Here is a 19,423-nt window from a genome sequence, read left to right as displayed (position 1 = left end):
TTTGGGGGAGAGCAGGGAGGAGTTGAGACACGATAGGGGTGTACGGGGAGAAGAACCCAGACTATCCATCCTGGGCCTCAGTTTCCCTGCTGGTCCCTGAGGGGTAGCTCTCGTTGGCATTATGCATCCCATCCTTACTCACCCACACCAAGAGCACCACTCCCCACCATTCCTGTCTCCTGTTCTTCACCCTTTGCCAACCAAGAGCCAGAATGAGGAAGGCTTCCCTCCCCTCAGGTGTCCACAACTGGTGGGACCCTAAGCTGTTGTCTCAGAAGCTTAATAGGGTCCCATGATTGTGCCTCAGGTTGGCATCAAGGAAGACTGGGACACACCCAAGAAAAATTGGAGTGGGATAGGTTGAAGGACGGTGGGGAGCTGGGGTCAGAGGTCAGCCACAGGCCTTAGGGTGGCTGCTGCGCCCTCCAGGGCCACCACCAAGATGCTGAGCTGCCTCTGCACTTCAGCCCAGGCTGTGGATCCAAGGCCTGTGTTCATGGCCCTGGAGCAGGCATTGGCCAGGCCGGGGAATGTGGCTACGGAGCCAGTGCGGGGTGCCCAGAGCACGTGGCTGACGGGAGATACAGGGGAGAAGCAAAGTCACTCGGGGACCCGGAAAGAGAGGAGCTTCAGCCTGAACGGGCTCATCTGTATATAGCAAGGCACAAAAGCACCTCCCCACTGCCTTTGAAAGCTGGGACCCTCAGAGCAGTGGTGGTGAGAGACGCAGCTTACAGCCCCAGGGTGACGTGGACTGATTTGCCTCCCATCCTCTGAACCTGATTCCCCACCTGTTTCAAGGGGCTGGATTGTGTTCTAAAGGCCAGCAAAACTCTTAGATTCTCCCTCAGATGGGTGCCCATTGCCTAGCCTCACCCTGCACTTCCCCAGGCCCACCTGTAGTAGCGTTCCTCTGGGAAGGCTCGCGGGTTTAGGAAGGTCCGTTCCAAGAGCATCAGCTGGTCGTTGAGCATCCGGACCTGCAGGGGGCTGGAAGTGGCAGGACCTTTGTCACCCTGGGACCAGCAGCCCAGCGGCCAGCCTGCATTCTGCCCTGGATGCTGCCCTCCCAGACACCCTGCCTGCTGCCCTTGCTCACTCAGGGGTGCCCTTCTGCAGCGCTGATATGTGTTGGTCCAAGGCCACAGCTGCTCCCTCAAACTTCTCCACTGCAGTCACCAGAGGCCCTGTGGGGGACAGCCAGCATCTTAGCCCTGGAGGTGCAGGGCGCCCCATACCTCCCGTGTCAAGGGGGCTCCATACCCAGGCTGATGCTGTGCTGCTCCAACAGGGCCCCCAGGTTCTGCTGGGCAGCCTGCAGGAAACTTCGGAGGGTCTCTCCATAGTCACTGACATTCAGCGGAAGAAAGAGGCTGTCACTGAGCCTAAGAAGCACGCTCCCTGCTGTCCGGGCCACAGCCTGGTGGCTGCCGAAGCCTGCAGGGAGGGTGACCAGGCCAGGGCTCGGTCTTCAGCCCATCCTCCCCCAGCCTCAGGATTCCCCTTGCCCCCCTCCTCACCAGGGTCCACAAATTTGTCCACGTAACCAAAGGTGTCGAAGGCCGTGTGGTAGGTGGGGTAGATCCTGGCTGAGGTCTTGCTCTAGGGGAACAAGGCCAAGGTGACAGGCTTGGGATGAGAAGTGAGGGGGAGGTGTACCGACAGTGAGCTACAACATAGAGACATGACTGAAATCATCGCTACAGCCACGAGGTAGGTTCTAGAATTCCTACTTTACAGAGGAGGAGACTGAGGCTCAGAAAGACTGTCGCCTGCCTGACCTCACAGCTGATAGTGGCAGAGCTGGGTCAGCTGCCAGTTTCCCATTTCACATGAAGAAGAGCCTGAGGCTGCGGAGTCAGATGAGAGGATTCAAATCCTAGCTCCGCCACCCAGGAGCAGTATGGCCATGAGGGGGAGAAAGGGCTTTGTGGAGCATCGAGCAGGGAGACACAGGCTGGGCCCTCCACATCCCTTACCTCATTTCACTCTGCACACCAACGCTATGAATCCATCCCTGTTTCATACTGTTATTTAATCTATTCTGGGGTAAACATGTTTTCATTTTTTAAGATCTCTGGAATCAGAATGCCTCTTTTATTTTAAGATTTTTTTTTTTTTTAAAGTAATCTCTACATCCAACGTGTGGCTTGAACTCATGACCCCAAGATCAAGAGTTGCATGCTCCATGGCTTGAGCCAGCCAGGCGCCCCAGGATGCTTTTTAAGTCAATGTCATCCTACAACTAACTGGCAGTATGTCGCCCCCCTCCCATAGTGCATATCACAATGTTGCATCTTAAAATCAGTAGTATCTTTTTTTTTTAAAGATTTTATTTATTTATTTGAGAGAGAGAATGAAAGAGAGAGAGCACGAGAGGGGGGAGGGTCAGAGGGAGAAGCGGACTCCCCGCTGAGCAGGGAGCCCGATGCGGGACTCGATCCCGGGACTCCAGGATCATGACCTGAGCCAAAGGCAGTCGCTTAACCAACTGAGCCACCCAGGTGCCCAAAATCAGTAGTATCTTAAATTTGATAAAATATAGGTGAGCATAAACAGATGCTCAGAGAGGTTAAGAAACTTGGTGGAGGGAGCACAGCTACTGAGTGGTGAAGCCAGACTCAGTCTGCACTAGAGAGGCTCTAAGAGAGGAAGGGGATGGGGGAGCAACGTACTGAGCTGGGGGACAGAGGGGTACCACTCACCCGGTCATAGGTGTAGGCGATGTCCATGGAGGAGATGCCCAGGAAGTGAACGAACGGTGCATAGTCGCTGCCGGCACCCAGAGAGCCCAGGCTGCGAAAACAAAGATGGTCGGGCTGGAGGGCGCTGGGCCAGCCCGCCCTCCCCGGTCCCCCGTCCTGGCCCTCGGCTCACCTGGGGACCAGGCCGTAGGCTGGGCTGCTACGGTTGGAATACCGGATCCAGTTGTCGTAGATGCTGAGGCCAACAGGGCTTGGTGCAGGGATCTGACCGGAAGAGGAATCTAGTCTGGGGCTGGCCCCTCCCCAGGCCCACCGGAGTCTCCATCCTAACCACTGGCCCGCGGGTCCTACAAGGCCCACTCGCCCCCCCCCCCGCCCCCGCCCCGGCCTCAGTCCTACCGCCAAGCCCCTGCAACAAGGACCAGCTCCAGCCCCGCCCGCCCCGCCCCGCCCCCTTTCACCTGTTTGGTGGCAGCGAAGATGACGCTCTGGACCGGGGGCGTCCCCTGCGCCCTCAAAGTGGCATTGGCTGTGGGAAGACCAGAGAAAGTATTCGGGCCGCCGCCCCTTCGTTTCTCCTCCCCATAGTCAGCCCAGCCGCCCCCCGCCCCCGTACCAAACACCGAGATGTCCACGTTGATGTAGGCCACGGTGCGCTCCTGCAGCTTGCTGAAGAATTCCTGCGGGTAGGGGGGCCGAGGTGAGCCCGGCCAGGCCCCGCCTCGGGAACCCCTCCACCACCCGCTTCTCAGGGCTCACTCACCTCGGTGAATTCTGTGGAGCCAATGAGCCCAAACTCCTCTGCCCCCCAGCTTGCAAACACTATTGATCTGCGGGGACGCCAGGTGCCTGGGGAGGGGGATAAAGGGCTGGAGGAGGACACGGTCCCCAGATCTCGGGGTGGCTTGGGGGAGATGCTAGGGACGTGGAGAGCAGGAAGGGCTGGTCTGGGTGGGGCAGCCAGTGACAGGAGGTAGGTCCCGCTGCCTCTCCAGCCCAGCCTTCTCCGAGAGGCGGTCCTCCTTTTCCCAGCCTCCGCCTGTGCTGGGACCCTGCCCCAACATTGAACTCTATACCAATCTCAGGTGGTCCCTTCTGCCAGAATGGCCTGCCTCCCCCTTCCTTAGAGGTATGCTTTGAGTAGACCACTCGACCCTCCATCCCCAGTTGTCTCCTTCACGCATCCCATGCCAAACTCTCCAGCAACTTTCTCCACTCGGTGATAATACAGTGAAGTCCTCTTAGGGCGTTATCCATATTGAGTCAATCCTCAAAACAACGCTTTGAGGGATAAGAGCCTTATTGTCTCCATTTCACAGATGAAACTGAGCTGCACAAAAGTTAAATGACTTGCCCAGGGTTACACAGCTGGTAGGCATAGAGCCAGGGTTCAAGTCCAGGGTCTGGCTCCAGAGTCCAGAGGCTTAAGGAATTGGCCACACCACCTCCCACAGCCTCTGGCAGCCTACAGCACCACATGTTCCTGGTTGTGCTCCCCTCTTGAGCTCCAACTCAGTACCCTTTGATCATTTCTCAGATTTTTGTTTTAATTTTATCTTCTTAAGTAGGCTCCATGCCCAGCATGGAGCCCAATGTGGAGCCCAACCTGGGGCTTGAACTCAGGACCCTGAGATCAAGACTTGAGCTGAGATCAAGAGTCCGACGCTTAACCGACTGAGCCACCCAGGTGCCCCCTTTTGTTTTAAATGAAAATTGTTGGGGCGCCTGGGTGGGTTCAGTCGTTAAGCATCTGCCTTCGGCTCAGGTCATGATCTCAGGGTCCTGGGATCGAGCCCCGCATCAGGCTCCCTGCTCCGCGGGAAGCCTGCTTCTCCCTCTCCCACTCCGCCTGCTTGTGTTCCCTCTCTCGCTGTGTCTCTCTGTCAAATAAATAAATAAAATCTTAAAAAAAAAAAAAAGAAGAAATTTCTTTGCTCTAAAGGTCATCATAACATCATCATCAACATTGTTCATTTCCTGATTTTGATCATTATACTGTGGCTATGAAAGAAAATGTTCTTATTTTTAGGAAATACACAGTGATATGTTTATGGGTAAATGTGCAGCATTTCTGCAACTTTCAAACACTCCAGAAAACAATAGAGAGAGAAAGAGCCAACACGGTAAGATCTTAATATCAGGAGTATTTGGGTGAACTGTGTCCAAGGCTCCTTTGTACTATTTTGGCAAGCCTCATGTATTCTGAAATTATTTCAAAATAAAACACTTGAACAACAGAGACAGAAATTCCTACACTACCAAAGGGGGTAAAGCCACACTCCCAGCCTCTTTCCACAAGCTTGCCCCACTCTGCTATCAGTTGATCTCAACCACACCTGTGGTTTTACCTGTCGTTGATTTCAACAACTCAGTTTATCTCTGGAGTCTCTTTTCTGACCTTGGAGATCAGCACCTTCAACCGCCTGCTTGCCCTCTCCCCAGGAATGTCTTGTAGGCCCCTCAAAATCAATATGTGAATGGGGACACATGTACAAAGATGTAATCTGTAACATCAGTACCATAAAGGGGAAGGACAGAGCTTTATAGGAGTAGAGCTTTTGTATGAGATTAAGTTGGTATCAATTCAAATTATATAGCTTTAACTTTAGGATGCTGTATGTACTGGAAGATGAAAAAGTTCTAGAGATGGTGATGGGTGATGGGCACACAACACTGAATATACTTAATGCCACTGAATTGTACACTCAAAAATGGTTAGAGGGAGCCTGGGTGGCTCGGTCATTTGGGCGTCTGCCTTCGGCTCAGGTCATGATCTCAGGGTCCTGGAACTGAGCCCCACAGCCGGCTCCCTGCTCAGCTCCGAGCCTGCTTCTCCCTTCCCCTCCCCTACTTGTGCCCTCTCTCTCGCAAATAAATAAATAAATAATTTTTAAAAAATAATTTTTTAAAAATAATAAACTTAAAAAAATAAAATAAAATCCCACACCATCTTCCTGCCAACCTCAGACTGAACTTTCCAGGCCCTCCTTTCCACATGCTGTGCCCTCCACCTGGATCCCCCACCCCTCCCCAAACTGCCAGCTCCACAGGAGGCCTTCCTGAGCTTGTGCCCAGAAAGCCCCTTAGATATTCCTCCTTAGAGCGCAGACCCCAGTTGTCTCTGCAGGCGGCAAGTCGGGTGTTCACTGTCGGGGTCTGCTGTGCCTAGAACTGGCCTGGCACACAGTAGGCACACGGGACATATTTGTTCAGTTAACGACTGTTTGTCATCCCTGCCTGAACTGGGCCGAAGCTCCCCGAAGGCAGAGCCTGGGCACCGCCTTGCTCCGAGCGGCGCACGGCCCCGCTCCACTGGAGGGGCACGGAGGCTCTCGGAAGCCACTGCACGAGTCCCCATACCCCACGGGGCGACTCGAGCGAGGCCAGGGCTGGCGTCCACGCAGGTCGGCCCCCAGGGCCCTCGGGCTTGGCACAAGTGGGCACCGGAGCATGAGACAGAGGAGCTGGGACAGGACTCCTGCGAGCTCAGGGAGGTGTCCCTGCTGGGACAGCCCGTAGACCAGGGACCGGGGCCGCCTCACCCTTCTTCAGCAGGGTCCCCAGGACTCGGGAGAGCTCCAGGAGGACGGCCGTGCCACTGCTGGGGTCCACGGCCCCGTGTACCCAGCTGTCCCGGTGGTTTCCGTACAGCACATAGCGGTCTGGCGAGAGGAGCAGAGACTCAGAAACCAGGGGGGGAGGGAATGTGGGCGGGGCCAGGCAGGCGGGGCGCGGGGGGCGTGGTCAGAGGGTCCTCGGGGCGGGGCACGGCCCTAGGGGCTCAGGGAGGCCTGAGGGGCCGCTCACCCGGCTCCACGGCGCCGCGGATGATCCCCAGGACGTTGGAGGAGTTCCGCAGCTCCAGGCGGTTGTGGACACTCACGTTCACCTGGCTTGGGGAGCCAAGGGGGCGACCAGAGTCTTGGCCCTGCCCACTCCCCCTCCCAACCCAATGCAGGGGAAACTGAGGCCCAGAGCGACAAAGGGACACCACCACGTCTCTGGCCCACAGGTAACTGGAGAGCAGAAAGGCCCTCTCCCTCAGCACGCTTCCCTGCCCACCCCCCGCAACGGTTAATCCAAAGACCAAAGCTTTTTGGTGGCTTTTTCCTCTGCCATCTCTCAGACCCCCTGCTCCTCCTCCTTGCTCCCCACCCTGGCCCCAGGCTGGAAGCCCTCCCTCCACTTAAGTTATAGGTGTTTTGTTTTTTTTTTTTAAAGATTTTGTCAAAGAGAGAGAGCCCAACAGCTGGCAGAGGGAGAAGCCGGCTCCCCACTGAGCAAAGACCCAGGCATCCCTTAAGTTACAGTTTTAAACTAAAGTTTACAGTGTCAGTTGGTGGCCCAGACCCTGTCTCCACCCTTCCTCCATCCCACCCTGAGGACCCTGGGACTCAGTAGAGGCTGGGGGCCCTGGTAAGCCCCACTCTACTCTTGGCCAACCTGGAGGAAGGAACGAGGGCAGAGGGAAAGAAGGTGCACAGCCCTAGGGGTTCTCAGCTCCTCAGGCAGTGGGCCCTGAGCCCTAGTCCCAACCCTGGACTGCTTCCTGGATGCTCTCCAGAGCTCTCACTAGGACCAAGTCCCCCATCATGCTGGTAGTGTGGATTCCAGCAAAGGAGCTGGAAAAAAGGTGAGAGTCCACAGAGCCCCAATGGGGGACCCCAAGTTAGGCCAAGGATTGGGTGTGTTGGATGCTCATGATACCCCAGGCCAGGCCCCTTTGCTGAGAAGACTCCATGAACAATTTTCCAAGAACCTCCCCCCCCAAACACCCCTGCACAAGCCAGTCCTCCTGAGAGGCAGGGGGCCCTTGGCCCCCTCCCCTATGTACTTCCCCACCCGTGTTCTGTTTGACCAGCACAGAAATAGTAAATGTCCTCTATTCACCAGAAAAAAAAAAAAAAAAAAAAGAGGAAGCATGCCCCGCTCTTCTAATTCCAGTTCTTTTCATGGAGTCACTCAGTTAAATACTTATTGGATACTTAGCATATGCGGGCACTGGGCAGTGACTGGGACAGACACAGCCCTGCCCTTGTGGGACCTCCCTCCCCTGAGCAAGACAAAGCCTGAGGAACTGAGCAAATGCAGGGGTGAAGCAGGGTGGGGAGGACACTAACAGGTCCACCCGTGAGAGGTTACCAGGTGGCAGGTGGGGAGGTTGGTGCTGGCCAGGAATGGCAGGAGTGTGGGGAAGGGTGTTTCAGGCAGATGGAACAGCAAGTGCGGAGGTCTTGGTTTGGGAATGAGCTTGGCGTGTTCAAGGGAGGAGATGGCTGGAGCGTGGAGGTCAGAGGTGAAGTGGGGGTGAAGCTCCGCAGGGCCTTGTGGGCCATGCAGCTGTTTCATTAGCTTCCCCGAAGACAGGACAGATATTCTGGAGTCAGGGGAAGGTTGGGAGAGAGAAGAAAGGGAAAGGCTAGGCCTTGAGATGGGCAGGGAAGCGTAACAAGGGAAGAGGAGAGGAGCCTTGAGAAGAAGGGCCCCACCTCACCTGTCTGCTGGGAAGTCACCATCAGACCGGAAGCCAGGCCCCAACCTGTAGTCACAACCCAGTGCTCCCTGCCAGGCAGCCGGGGCCACGATTCCCTGGAGGTTACTGGGGAGGAGGTGAAGGGTGTGGGGATTGAAGGTTGGGGGCCACTGGAGGGTGGGCCGGGGACCCCGGGGGCACCAGAGCTTACCAGAGAAGGATTTTTGCATCATCGAAGCCAATGGGTTGAGTGGGAATTGGAGGAAATCCAGGGGCAGCATCAGGGTCCAGGCGGAAAGAAGAGGGATTGGCTGGAAGGTAGGGAGTCAGGGGATCCCCCAAATACTCAAAGTAGGAGCCTCGCTCCACCCCGGACGGAGGCAAGTGCCAGGAGTTTGGGAAGGTCGCATTGGCGGAGCTCAGCCCGTCGTTGATGTCTGCGGGGTCCGTGTATACCAACACCCCAGCGACCCCGTACTTGGCAGCGTTCACAGCCTGTGGGAGGTAGATGAGGCTGTGTTTAGGGCAAGGGGGAGGCGGGCTCAGGTCCTGTTCCCCGCTTCCTTCCTCGCTCTGGAAGATCTGTCTTCCCACGGGCAAGAGGATGTTTGCACCAACCTTTACTGCAACGCTGTGGAGGTAGCAAAAGACCGTGGGGCATAGGCGGGCTGGTGCTTAGCAGTGCGGTGGGTACAAAACGGGGGCATCGAGCCATGGCCCGCCGGGTGGCTGCTCAGGGGAGCATGGGCAATGCGGCCCTGTTCACAGGAGCCAACAGGTGGGAGCGGCCTGAGTGTCCACCAGCAGGAGTGGACGAGCCAGCGTGCCCCGCATGCGAGAGAATATTGCTCAGCCTTCAAAAGTGCTGACGCTCTACACAGCACCGGGGGCCTTGAAAACGTGATGCTCGGTGAGGAAGCCAGACACAGAGACAGCAGTGCGTGATTCCTTAACTTATGTGAGGTTTCTAGAACAAGCGAATCCATATGTTTCTAGAAAGTGGGCTAGAGGTTACTGGGAGCTGGGGAGGAAGTGGGGAGGGGAGGTGTGAGTGTTTATTTATTTACTTATTTAAAAGATTTTATTTATTTATTTGAGAGAGAGAGAATGAGAGACAGAGAGCACGAGAGGGAAGAGGGTCAGAGGGAGAAGCAGACCCCCAGCTGAGCAGGGAGTCCGATGTGGGACTCGATCCCGGGACTCCAGGATCATGACCTGAGCAGAAGGCAGTCGCCCAACCAACTGAGCCACCCAGGCGCCCAGGTGTGAGTGTTTAATGGGCACAGAGTTTCATTTGGAATGACCAAGAGTCCTGGGAATGGATAGTGGTGATGGTTGCCCAGAATTGTAAAGGTACCTGAGGCCCCTGCATTAAACACATAAGATTTATTTTATAATTCGATTATTTTCATTTTATGCTGGTATATTTTAGCACCATAAAAACAAAACAGTACCTCAAAAAAAGAAAAAGAGGGGCGCCTGGGTGGCTCAGTTGGTTAAGCGACTGCCTTCGGCTCAGGTCATGATCCTGGAGTCCCGGGATTGAGTCCCGCATGGGGCTCCCTGCTCGGCAGGGAGTCTGCTGCTCCCTCTGACCCTCCTCCCTCTCGTGCTCTCTGTCTCTCATTCTCTCTCTCAAATAAATAAATAAAATCTTTAAAAAAAAAAAAAGAAAAAAAGAAAAAGAACAAGGACACAATTTATGTACCAATTGAGAATAATCCCCAGGATGTATTAAGGTGAAAAAAAGCACAGCTTGAAACAGTGGATATAGTATGCTGCTTTTATAGAAAAAAAAGGGGAAATAAAAATATATATTCGGGGGCGCCTAGGTGGCTCAGTTATTAAGCGTCTGCCTTCGGCTCAGGTCGTGATCCCAGGGTCCTGGAATTGAGCCCCGCATCCGGCTCCCTGCTCAGCGGGAAACCTGCTTCTCCCTCTCCTGCTCCCCCTGCTTGTGTTCCCTCCTCACTGTGTCTCCCTCTGTCAAATAAATAAATAGATCTTAATATATATATATATATATATATATATATATTCATATGCACCTCTCCCAAAAGGAACTGTGGGTAGATCTCCCATAAACTAAAAAAAAAAAAAAAAAGTGGTTTCCTCTTTGAAGGATGGCATTACAGGAGAATTTTTCCACTCTAAACTTTTTTTTTTAAACTGGGAATTCTATAATCTGTATAACTCCACCATGCCTCTTCCCTCTTTTCTTTTCTTTTTTTTCCCCCCAGCTCTTATTATGGGCACTTCTTTCAAACACAGATAACGTAAAATTTACTGCCATCTTCACTTTATAGCACGGAGTTCAGCAGGATGAAGGACATGCAGTTATTACACTGCTGTCGCCACCACCCACTGAATTCTTCATCTCGCCAATCTGAAACTCTGTAGTCACGAAACACTCATCCCTCTTCCCTTCTCTCACTCCATACCTTTTTAAATCAAAACAAAACAAAACAAAACAAACCCACATTTTTAAAAACCACAGACTTTGACATACTTAGAATTTTTAGTTGAAAAGATGCGGGCTGGGAGGGAGGCAACAGGAGGGATTTAAGTTGAATTATTCAGAAGAACTACTTCGCAGGAGAACTTAGACTCTGGAATAGCAAAGTTGAACATTTTGCCTGATCCACTTACTTCCTAAGGCTCAGAGGGGTGAGGTGAGGCATCCAGGGTCACACAGCACATCATGAGTGGTAATGGTGAGGGAACAGAAGGCAAACCGAGGACAAAGCGGAAGCTGACACCCTACCGCCCCCCCCCCCCCCCCTTGGGGAATATGTGACGTTCCCCAGGCCCCCCTGGCTGCCCCAAAGGGAAAACGAATGGTTAACTGATAGAGATCACAGTCCTGCAGGACAGGAGTCTCCCTCAGTTTACAAACGTCCTAGTGGTTTACGAGGAAGAAGCTTTCTTATCAATAACCTAACTTCCAGAGACCCATAACTTAGTTTCCTGAAGCCCTAACATGACCCACCCCTCCGTAAAATTAAGGGAGGCTGAGGTGGAAGGAAATGTAAATAAAACTGAATTTCTTTTTAACCTGAAGCCCATTGACAAGGACTTGTGATAGGAGAAATGTAACACTCCTCCAGGAAACTCCCAACTGTCTTCATGTTAGTGCCTATTAGAGGGAAAAACAACCTTGGCTTGACAATAACCAGGCCTCCAGTATCCTGAGAGTCTTTAGCATATGACAGTCCTTCTGGACACCCCCTTTGTCCTCACCTCCCCAACTCCTGAGTATATAATCAGCCACTCCTCAAGACCACAGGGCAGCAGCTCTTTCTGCCCCCGGGTCCTGTCCCCGTGCTTTAATAAGCCACCATTTTGCACCAAGGACACCTCAAGAATTCTTTCTTGGTTGTCGGCTCCAGACTCCACCCCACTGAACCTCACCTATATTCTAGAACTGCATCAATAGTACAAATGTAGCTCACCTCTTCTGCCCCAGCCCAGGGCTCGGCGCACCACCCAGCACTGCTTGGTCCCCTCCCTGCCTCCTGTCCGCGGCTGGCCCCCACCCCACCCAGCCCACCCAGGTCCCTGGCCTGGGGGCTGCTGCTCACCTTGGCCCCGCGTCCTGCACCCCCGTAGCGGGTCAGTGCAATGGTGCCTTCCAGTTTGATGCCCTGAGTCTGTAGATTCGTAAAGTCTTCTTCCGTTCCCCTGTTGGCATAGACGAGGAGGCCCTGGTCCCAACAGGAGGTGATCCTCAGAGCCAGACCCAGGAAAGGGGGGGTGAGGAAAGGAGAGCGAGGCTACGTGGCAGGGTGATGGAGTTGGATTCGATTTTCCCACCTCACCCAGAGCTTGTAAGCTTCCCCAGGAACAGAGTCACCCCTGGTTTTCTCTGTGTCCAGGACCCTGAAGCAGGCCTGGTCTTGAGTAGGGGCCATTAGTGTTTGCAGAATGACTAGGTGAGGGGCGAAAGGACTAGCAATGGAGTATGGCAGGAGGACCCCTGGGCCAGGAAGGGAGAAGCTGGGGTGGAGCCGGAGGGAACTGGGCCGTGGCAGCGGGGTGGCAGGGAGGGGACGGTCCAGGCCCACCTGGGGGGTCCCCGGGGGAGCGTAGGCAGCATATGGTGGTACCACGTCGGGCCCCGCCTGCTCCCCAGTCAGGTTCTGTTCACTCTGGCGGCAGGAAAAGAGGACCCTCCCGGTGGGACTCACTGTGGAGGGGAGGAGGTGTCAGGGCTGGGCCTGGCAGCTCCCCACCACGGGCATCCCCCGACCTGAGCGGCTCCTCACCGACGGTCACGAGGTTGGGCTGCTCCTGGCCGGGGAAGGACAGCAGCACTTGGTAGGCGGGGGCCTCAGCCGAGTCCAGGCCCGACTCCGGGTCCTGCCAGCGCTGCAGCAGGACCTGCACAAGGGCCTCATCTCGGGGGCTGGAGGCCAGGTGAGGCTCCTTGGAGAGTTCTCTGTAGGGTGGGCGGACGGATGGCCAGGCGCGCGGTTAGGGAGGTGTCTCTGGCAGACAGGAGGGGAGGGTAGACGGCCCTCTCACCTGAGGTTCTCCCGGATCCTGCTGGCATCCAGATGTTGCATGACGGTCTCAAGGATCTCCAGATCCAGGTCCTGGGAGATGCTGGGGGCTGGGACATCGGCCTCTATGGGGATGGCAACGTGGCCCAGGATGATCCCCAGCCCCAAGAGGGCAGCGGCCCCCACCGCCCCCCCAAGCACCTTCACCCACTGCATCCTGTGGAGTCTTGGCAGGCTGGGGTCACTCCTTATAGATGGGTGTCGGGTCTAGTTAACCATTACCCTGTGGGTGGCCCTGCCCTTTGGCCCCCAGCTGGCAAGGAGAGTCAGGGAGCATCCTGCAGGAAGGGCCAGGAGCGTTCACCTCGATTTCTGCATCAGTCACCTGGAAGGGACCCCCAGGGGTATCAAGTCCACAGAGGCACACTGAGGCCCAGACAGGGACAAGGTCTCAGCCAGATCTCCCAGTAAAACAGAGGCCAAGCCCGAATGGGAACTCAGAGCCCCTGTTAGAGCAAGACTGCCAACTCCCTGCCAACCCCACCTCTGTCTCTTCAGTGTCATTTGTAGTACATTTTTAAAAAGATTTTATTGGGCACCTGGGTGGCTCAGTTGGTTAAGCGACTGCCTTCGGCTCAGGTCATGATCCTGGAGTCCCGGGATCGAGTCCCACATCGGGCTCCCTGCTGAGCCGGGAGCTCCTTGCGGGGCTCGATCCCACGGCCCCTGGACCATGACCCGAGCCGAAGGTAGGCCCTTAACCCACTGAGCCACCCGGGCGCCCCTCCTCAGTGTCATTTGATTTCCAGCCCTGGCTGCTGGAGCAGGTTTTGAGTTCAAATGCCATCCTTGCTGGACATAGGCTGTGTGACCTTGGGCGGTTCACTTAGCCTCTCTGAACCTGTTTTCTCAGCTGTAAAATGGGGATAATAGACCTATTTCACAAAATTGATGCTGTTTCCATTAAAGAAGTCCACATCTAATGAAATATCTAATCAGGGTCTGGCACATAGTGGGAGCTCAGTAAATTTTAGCCACTCCTGCCTCATCTGGATCCCTAAAATGCAAAGCTTGGGGTTAAAGGAAGAAAGGGGATCCAGAAGAATTCTCTGTATGTATCCTGCAGGGGACCCAGCTTATGGGAGGACATGGAACTCTTAGAGAGGGAGGCCGTTCTAGAGGTCAGAGCCAGGGAAGCCCATTCTTCCTTGGCAAGGTGACCTCCTCCTCCTTTCCCTGACCTTATCTGGAATCCATTCAGCTGTTCATTCATCCATCTACCTATTTATCCACCAACCCCCTACTCTTCCATCCATCCCTTCATCGATCTATCAGTCCATCTATTCATCCATCTATCCACGCAGGGATCTACCCACCCATCCATCTATCCATTCGTTTATTCACTCCTTCACTAATACCTGCAAGCTTCATTCATGCATTTGGCTCTGTGTAAGACCCATGCTAGGCCCTGAGGAGGAAAAGGTACACAGATCCAAGTCCTGGAAGACCCAGGGATTCAAGTCTAGCAGGGAGACAGGCGGCTTTTGGCTCAACCTTGTGATAAGTGCCCCTATAAAGGGAGGGCCAGTGTGTTTCCAGTGGCGAGGATGAGGAATTCTGTCTAAGAGGGAACATTTGAGGGGATCTTCCAAGGTTGAGAAGGCATTCAGCACGCAGAGAAGGTGAGGGGCAGACAGTCCACGCAAATGGCCCAGCACGTGCACAGGGAGAGGGAGAGGAAGACACCAAGTACTCAGTACAAATACTGAGCCTCTTCCAGGCCTCAGGGAGCCAGGCAGGGTTGGGGAGGTCCCTGGGGCTGTGACTCCTCCTACACACACCCCCCCCCCCACCGCCCCATGGCCTATCCTGCCTTGGGCCTTGGCCCAGCCAGGCTGCAGCCACTGATTGTCCCAAAGATGCCTGAAGAGCTGGGGGAGCTAGGCTGTGGTACACTGTGTGTGTGTGTGTGTGCGCTCACGCACGCGCGCGATTCCACGGCCCACTCTCAGAGCAGCCCCCTTCCTGCTCACAGCCCTGTCTCATGGGCACCACCTGCCCCTCACCCTCCCATGTCCATCTCCCCATGTGCTGCTGGTCGGGAGGATCTGCATGTTCGCATGGGAGGACTACAGACGGGGTCTAGCGTGATCCGTGACTTCAGGGAGGCACACCAGGAAGCCACAGCCTTTGGCCTGGTGATTATCAGTACTCGGGATATGACCTTGGATCTTATCGGAAGCGCGTCTGTGTAGGGAGCACACACATTCCTGAGGACACAGGAGGGAGGCAGGCAGTGGGAGGGACATCAAGATCGGCTGATAAGCTGAAGAACGGACGCGGTAATGACACCATGAGGCCCCAGCCCCATGTCCTGCACCACCCGCGCCCGGAAGGATTTAGCCCCTTGAACACGGGCTGTTCCAGACAGGATACATGGACAAGAGTGTGTGACATCTGTGCGTGACATCTGAGAACTCCAGCTCAGGCTGTTGGAGTCAGCTGGTGTCTACACTGCTGTAGGCACCTGACAGAAGCCTGGTCAATTTTCCTTTCCCCATCTTGGCCCGGTGGGTGGTGTGGCCCCTCCCTGAACATTATTTTTTTAAGACAGTGTTATGGCATTATAAGTCAAAGCCAAGGTCTGGAGCACAGGGAGGGGAGGGTTGGGGTTTGTACCCTACTACAAAACTCTAGGGCCGGGATATGCCTTCATCCTGAGATTCCAAACACCCAAAGTACAGGGAAGAGCTGGTTGGCAACATGACTCAAGATAGTTTTTCCCCAAAATTCCTAGAACAAGTAAACTTGAGCTTCCTTTGTCACTTAAAAAAAAATTCCCTTTTTTTTGGTAGGAAAGAAAAGAATGAAAAGGCACATAGGGATTTAAAAAGAAACACAAAGAATCGAGTCAGAAGAGATATTATAAATGTTAGGTTGATTTAGAAGAGTTGCTCCGGGCAGTTAACAGTTTGTTTACTATGAGGAGTGTCTAACTCTGAACCTATTGCACGTGGCAGTTAGAAGTCGTTGTGGCAAGGGAAAACCACGGCCGGCCTGCGGCAGCCAACATAAACACAAAAACAGCCAGACACCATAGGGAAGGGGTAGGGATGAAGGTGGGGTTTGCTTTTTATTATAAAAGAAAAAGTAACTCCTCAGAAATCTTAACAGAGGAAAGGCTAATCTCACACCCAGAGACTAGACACCAGGACAAAATGGCAAATGTTCTGACTCCAGGGCTGTCCCCATCTCCTCACAGAGCAGAGATGGGAAGGGGACAGTTGAAGCAAACAAGTAATTCTGCAAAGACAAAGACTCAGAAACCTTATAGATAGGATTAAAATCTAAACTTCTCTTTTGCTTTTTAAAAAATGTTAATATATCAAAAGGCCTGCCTGCATTAGTGACCTGCTAGAAAATAATCCCAAGAGCCCCTTATCAGTACCACGCTCAAGTTGACCAGCCAACTCTTCTTAAAACCTCGGTGTGTACATGTGTGTCTTTTAAACCAAAGCCATAGGACGCCTGGGTGGCTCAGTCAGTTAAGCGTCTGCCTTGGGCTCAGGTCAGGATCCCGGGGTCCTGGGATCCAGCCCCGCATTGGGCTCCCTGCTCTGCGGGAGGCCTGCTTCTCCCTCTCCCACTCCCCCTGCTTGTGTTCCCTCTCTCGCTGTGTCTCTCTCTGTCAAATAAATAAATAAAATCTTAAAAAAAAAAAGAGCTTTTTCTTCTAAGATAGGTCAATCCATCCTTATGCTGCGCTTGTCTTCAGGTGAGGGCCATTTCACCCCAGGGAAGGGAAGGACTGCACCAGGAGGATGAGGGAGGGGGGCATTTTCCTGCTTGGTTCTCTCCTAAGTCTCACTTTTTTTTTTTTTTAAGATTTTATTATTTATTTGACAGGGTGAGAGAGCACAAGTAGACAGAGGGAGAGGGAGAAGCAGGCTCCCTACTGAGCAGAAAGCCCAATGTGGGGCTCCTAAGTCTCACTTTTCATGGAAAGTTGGTTATAACCTTACATGAAGGGGAACTTCCCACCAAGAGGGGAAATCCTAACCTGACCCCAGAGTAGTAACCCCACCCCAACACTCAGCTACCTTGAAGAAAGAGCCCTCCTCCTCCCTTCACAAACTGTGCTCTGTCCGGGGAGCTACGCCTATTGGACAAACACGCCTGATTAAATGGGAGCAGTGGTTATGTCTCCCCATCCCCTCCCCACGAATGTATCAGACGGCTTCAGTGACAGGGGAGAAAAGGGAGGGATGTAAAAAGGTTAAGAACTTGACCCCTCTATCCTGGCCGAAGAAAGCAAGAGATATTACCTGGGCATGAGGAATAAAAAAAGATCTTGATATTCCGCCCTTTGAGTTACAGCTATTAGGACAGTTGGGAGAGGGGCAAACATGGAGGCAGGATGGAGAACGAGGAAGGGTTTGATGGCTGCAAGTCTAGTCCACTTCGTTTTTGTATGGGAAATGTTTGTCGCCAGTTCCGCTGAGAAGACATGTGTGGATGAGGGCTTCTGTCACCGGAAAGGGGTCACAGTTGGCAGAGGGATGCCAGTCTCCAAGGTAACCCTTCTTCTCCTGGCTGACAGTCCGGGGAATGCGGATGCTGGCCCCACAGTTGGCCATGCAGGCGGAAAAGTCGTTGATGTTGGACGTTTCACGGAATCCAGTTAGGCGCCAGGCGGTATCCAAGCCCCCTTCGGGATCGTAGGCTGGGATATACCGCTGCTGCTTGCTCAGTTTCTCGGTGGACTCCTCAGTGTACTTCCGACCATTCTCCTCTCGCATGACCTTGGTGCTGAAGCGTGGCCGGCTGCACCATCCCAGGTCCCGGGAATGGGCTCAGGATCAAAGGTTGCTATCACTCCAAAGTCTTCACATACACGAGGCAAGATGAAATGGGCCACCCAGAGATGATCTCCCATGTCAATGCCCTCACGGGGTCCCGTCTGGACTTCCCACTGGGTGGCCATGACCTCAGCATTTGTCCCAGCGATCTTGATGCCGGCATCCAAGCAGGCCCAGTAGAGAGCCCCCGAGATACCCCTGCCTCAGGCTTCGTCTGCTCGCATGCCACAGTGGTAGGGACCTTCGGGCCCTCCCTAAACGTGTTGGATTGTGGTGTTGATGGAAACCACTTAAGGTAGCAAACGCATCTCCTTTTCTTTTCCCATCTCGCTCCTCGGTCCCACTGATAGCAAGAGTTCTCGGGTCCCTCCAGGACTCCCGATTCCGTGGTGCCAGTTCTTCCCACTTTCCCGCTCCTCCGTCCAGCCCAGCCCCTTGCAAAGCCTCTCCACCCCCCCGCCCCCCAGTTCTCTCTGCCTTGGCCACCTTCACTGGGGAAAAAACCTGACTCTCTGCCCACCTGCACCTGTACCCCTGACCCTGAATGTGCCTGCAGAATCACATGACCTCACTGGTCTTGCTTTAAATGTATGATCCCAAACCTCAAGCCAGCCCTCAGCACTGCCCATCCCACTGTCTTTCCCTGGTCCCGGCCTGCTCACTCTTCCTCGCTCCTGGAGGGCAAGTTCACCGTCACTCTGCTGCTCAGGCTTCCTGGAACACTGTTCCCCCAGCCATCCTCGGGGCTCCTCCCTCAGGTCCTCCCTGAGACCTTCCCTGCTGCTCCACCTAAGCTGCGTTCCTTCACCTCCCTCAGGCTTCCTCCTCCCTCTCTCTTTCCAGGTTTCTTCATCGCATCTGTCCCCATGTGACTTACCCCTTGTTTCTCGTCTCCTCTCCTCGGATGGAGGTCCTACTGGGGTAGGGGTCTTTGTTTCATTTGCCACTGGATCCCCAGAGCCCAGGACAGAGCCTGGCACACGGAAGCACTCAGCAAATGCCTGTCAGATGGATGAGAACTGACTTGAACCAGCACAGCTCCCCAACACCGGGCATTCACGCTCCAGCTGTCTGGGATTTAAGGAGTGTCCGGGGCAACCTCAAGGGATACAAAAGGTGGGCTCAGAACCCCGGGGAAACAGACCCCACCTGAATGAGCCCCAGCGGGACTGCTGAGCCAGCCATGGGGTGGAGGGTGGGGCTGCATAACACGAATGCCCTCCTGAGGTGGTGATGCGGGATCTAACAGTCCTCTGGAGCAGGATGTTTCCAGAAGATGATGCCCTGGGATAGAGGGTGATGCTGCTGGGCTGCAGGGTCGGGCCCCCCTCTCAGGCAGGGAGAGCAGCCCCTTTAGGCTGGGCAGGCTTTGGGAGCCTGCTGGGGTGGCCTACCCACCCTGCTTCCACAGGGCCTCTGAGGCCGGGGTGGGGGCATGGGTAGACCCACTGGAAGTCGGCTAATGGCCAATACTCACTGGCATGCTAACCACTCACCAAGCCCGCACCAGGTCACTAGTCCTCCGAAGGGCCTCTGAGGTGGGCACCGTGTTACAGAGAGAGAAGCACACGCGGTTGGTTACTCAGTCGAGGTTGCACCGGCTGGCACCGGGCGCAGGAGGAGGGCCCCCTGTCCACAAAGCTGCACCACCTCTCAGTGTCGGAGGCGGGGGGAGAGGCATCCCGGTCTGACCCTCACGAGAGACCCGGGATCAGGGGGACACAGGAGGCTGATTTGCTGACCGGGCCTCAGTGTCTTGATGACAGAGAGGCCAGAAGTTCTGGGTACCACTTGGGACCGACGCCGTAGCGTGCTATGACTAGCAGCTCTGGGGGAGGTGTGTGTGTGTGTGTGTGTGTGTGTGTGTGTGTGTGTGTGTGTGTG

The 19,423-nt window shown here is 54.6% G+C and overlaps 1 protein-coding gene and 1 pseudogene across 1 annotated transcript; both read right to left on the bottom strand.

The window, feature by feature from the left end:
• Window position 1: 1 nt before the first annotated feature.
• Window positions 2-12,896, bottom strand: NAALADL1 (N-acetylated alpha-linked acidic dipeptidase like 1). Its single transcript, XM_021685021.1, has 18 exons — window positions 12,703-12,896; window positions 12,444-12,616; window positions 12,243-12,364; window positions 11,760-11,882; window positions 8,390-8,673; window positions 8,200-8,304; window positions 6,513-6,598; window positions 6,248-6,367; window positions 3,469-3,554; window positions 3,322-3,385; window positions 3,167-3,234; window positions 2,878-2,969; window positions 2,706-2,796; window positions 1,521-1,602; window positions 1,264-1,437; window positions 1,100-1,187; window positions 898-990; window positions 2-571 (listed from the first exon to the last, which is right to left on the bottom strand). Exons 1-18 carry the CDS (start codon window positions 12,894-12,896, stop codon window positions 385-387), a joined length of 2,232 nt encoding a protein of 743 aa, XP_021540696.1. The 3' UTR covers window positions 2-384.
• A 4,235-nt stretch (window positions 12,897-17,131) lies between these two features.
• On the bottom strand, window positions 17,132-19,022 carry LOC110576189 (annotated as a pseudogene).
• Between the last annotated feature and the right edge of the window lie 401 nt (window positions 19,023-19,423).

This window comes from Neomonachus schauinslandi, chromosome 11, assembly GCF_002201575.2.
Source record: "Neomonachus schauinslandi chromosome 11, ASM220157v2, whole genome shotgun sequence".
In the NCBI taxonomy this organism is placed as follows: Eukaryota; Metazoa; Chordata; class Mammalia; order Carnivora; family Phocidae; genus Neomonachus; species Neomonachus schauinslandi.
The sequence above is the reverse complement of the archived record's forward strand: the minus strand, read 5'-3'. Positions and strand labels throughout refer to the sequence as shown.